This window comes from Octopus bimaculoides, chromosome 6 (assembly GCF_001194135.2).
Source record: "Octopus bimaculoides isolate UCB-OBI-ISO-001 chromosome 6, ASM119413v2, whole genome shotgun sequence".
Taxonomy (NCBI): domain Eukaryota; kingdom Metazoa; phylum Mollusca; class Cephalopoda; order Octopoda; family Octopodidae; genus Octopus; species Octopus bimaculoides.
The window spans coordinates 116,407,555-116,409,511 of NC_068986.1; the positions used below are offsets into that span (position 1 = coordinate 116,407,555).

Consider the following 1,957-nt stretch of genomic DNA (forward strand, 5'->3'; position numbering starts at 1 on the left):
GGGGGGGGGGTGATAAAATTACTGCATTCCAGTGACGTAGTGTCGCATCCTGTGGTGAGGTGTATTATAGTTTAGTATGGTGTCATAAAGAGGAGAATGTGATAGAATGGTGTAGACTATAAAGCGTACAAAAGGCAAGTGTTATATAGTGTGGTAGAGTGGAGGAGAAGACAGTGGTATGGAATAATGACGTATGATGGAGCAACGTTTGTTGAGCACAGCGAGGAGCAGTCAGTCATTGCCGTTAACCATCGCATCGAGGTAAACGACCTCACACTTTAACACATTACATGCATGTTTTGTCTAATTGCACATATGTTGTCTTTTGTAGGGAAAATGAAAAGACTTCGAAGTAAAAGACGGCGGAAAGGAAAGCGAGGTAAGTAGAGCAAGGTTACTTGGAATATAAGCATGCAAATATATACACACAAAAATATACACTCGGGCGCACTCACTCATGCACACACTCATGCATATATGTACGAGGGGAGACCCTAAAGAAACCGGAATTTTGCAGTGTTATCTTATTCACTTAGTTTTACACATTTATAATTTTATCGCCTTCAAAGTATTCTCCATTTGATGCAATGCATCGGTCCAGACGCATTTCCCACTCTTCGAAGCAGTCCTGGAACTCTTGCGAAGGGATGCTTTTTAACGCCTCTGTCGATTTTATTTTTCACCTCTTCCACATCTGCAAAGTTTTTTCCTTTAAGGACTTTTTTTCATTCGAGGGAGTAAGATCGGGTGGGTAAGTGGGGTTATGCCATTTTTTTAAAAAACTGTCTCAAACTTCCGTGAGCAAACGAGACACAGATTTTGCTGTAACTCTTTTTATTCGCAATTCTTCGCTCGAAGTTCGTTGGCAGGGGCTCCAGGACACACCAGTCATATCAACAAGTTCTTCAATTGTTCGGTGGCGGTCCGCTAAGACCAGTTTATGAATTTTCATAATGTCTTCATTTGTTCGGGAGGTCGACGGTTGCCCTGAACGAGGTTGGTCTTCAAGCGGCAAGTGACCATTCCTAAAATGTGAGAACTGCTCGTAAACTTGTATTGTACTCATGGCAGCATCCTGGGAAGCAGTTTGAAGCATGACAATTATTTCGGCCGCCGTTTTCCTCAGCAGAAAATATTTTCACGAAAGCTCGCTGTTCCTTCATTTCAGCCATCGCAAAAATCGACAATCAGCAGAGAAGCACTGTAAAACAAAGACGCATCACGTGGCAGTACGACGTCACCCGATGATGACGGTCGGCAGATTGATGCCTGAGGGTCGCATCAAGTTGCTTTTAGCGGCGGAAGCCTGAACTACAACGGGCTTGTATCACAGAGAACGTTTCCGGTTACTTTGGGGTACCACCTCGTACATCTATGTACATGTGTGTGTATATATACGTACATATACACACATATGTAATATACACACAAAATTGTACAACTGTCTCACACGTACACACACTCTGTATATATTCATTTATACGTATATAGATATAGAAGTAAATGTAATGATAAGCAAGTTAGGCAGGTCAATATACAAAGGATATTAAATACATGCAATACGAAAAATGTATATGTTTACAAACAAAATGGTCCGACTTATACAGAATAGAAATGATATTCTACGATATCAAGAATTAAAGGGGTTGAAGAAAAGTATTACAAATCCAACAGCTGTTTCTGGAGGTTCGGTGGTCCCAAATAATGTCTGTAGATTGATTCCATCGTCGGATGAGACGATCCTCCATCTTCAGGGAAGAAATCTTACGTATGATGTATTGACAGAAAGAAGATATATGTATACTTGTATATACACACACATACATCCCAGCATATACGTATACACTCACTCGTATATTGTTATAATAAACTTACTAACGGTTTTGAAGCTTTACACGCACGCACACACATACATATGTACGTATGCGTATATATATATATATATATATATATATAT

The 1,957-nt window shown here is 40.1% G+C and overlaps 1 protein-coding gene across 1 annotated transcript in view; it reads left to right on the top strand.

Annotated features, from left to right (window-relative positions):
* Nucleotides 1-1,957, top strand: part of LOC106881345 (SPARC-related modular calcium-binding protein 1) — a 199,144-nt gene that overhangs the window by 108,351 nt on the left and 88,836 nt on the right. Inside the window, exon 4 of the mRNA XM_052968510.1 lies at nt 332-379. Within this exon, the coding sequence (XP_052824470.1) occupies nt 332-379 (48 nt within the window). The remainder of the gene's footprint in view (nt 1-331; nt 380-1,957) is intronic.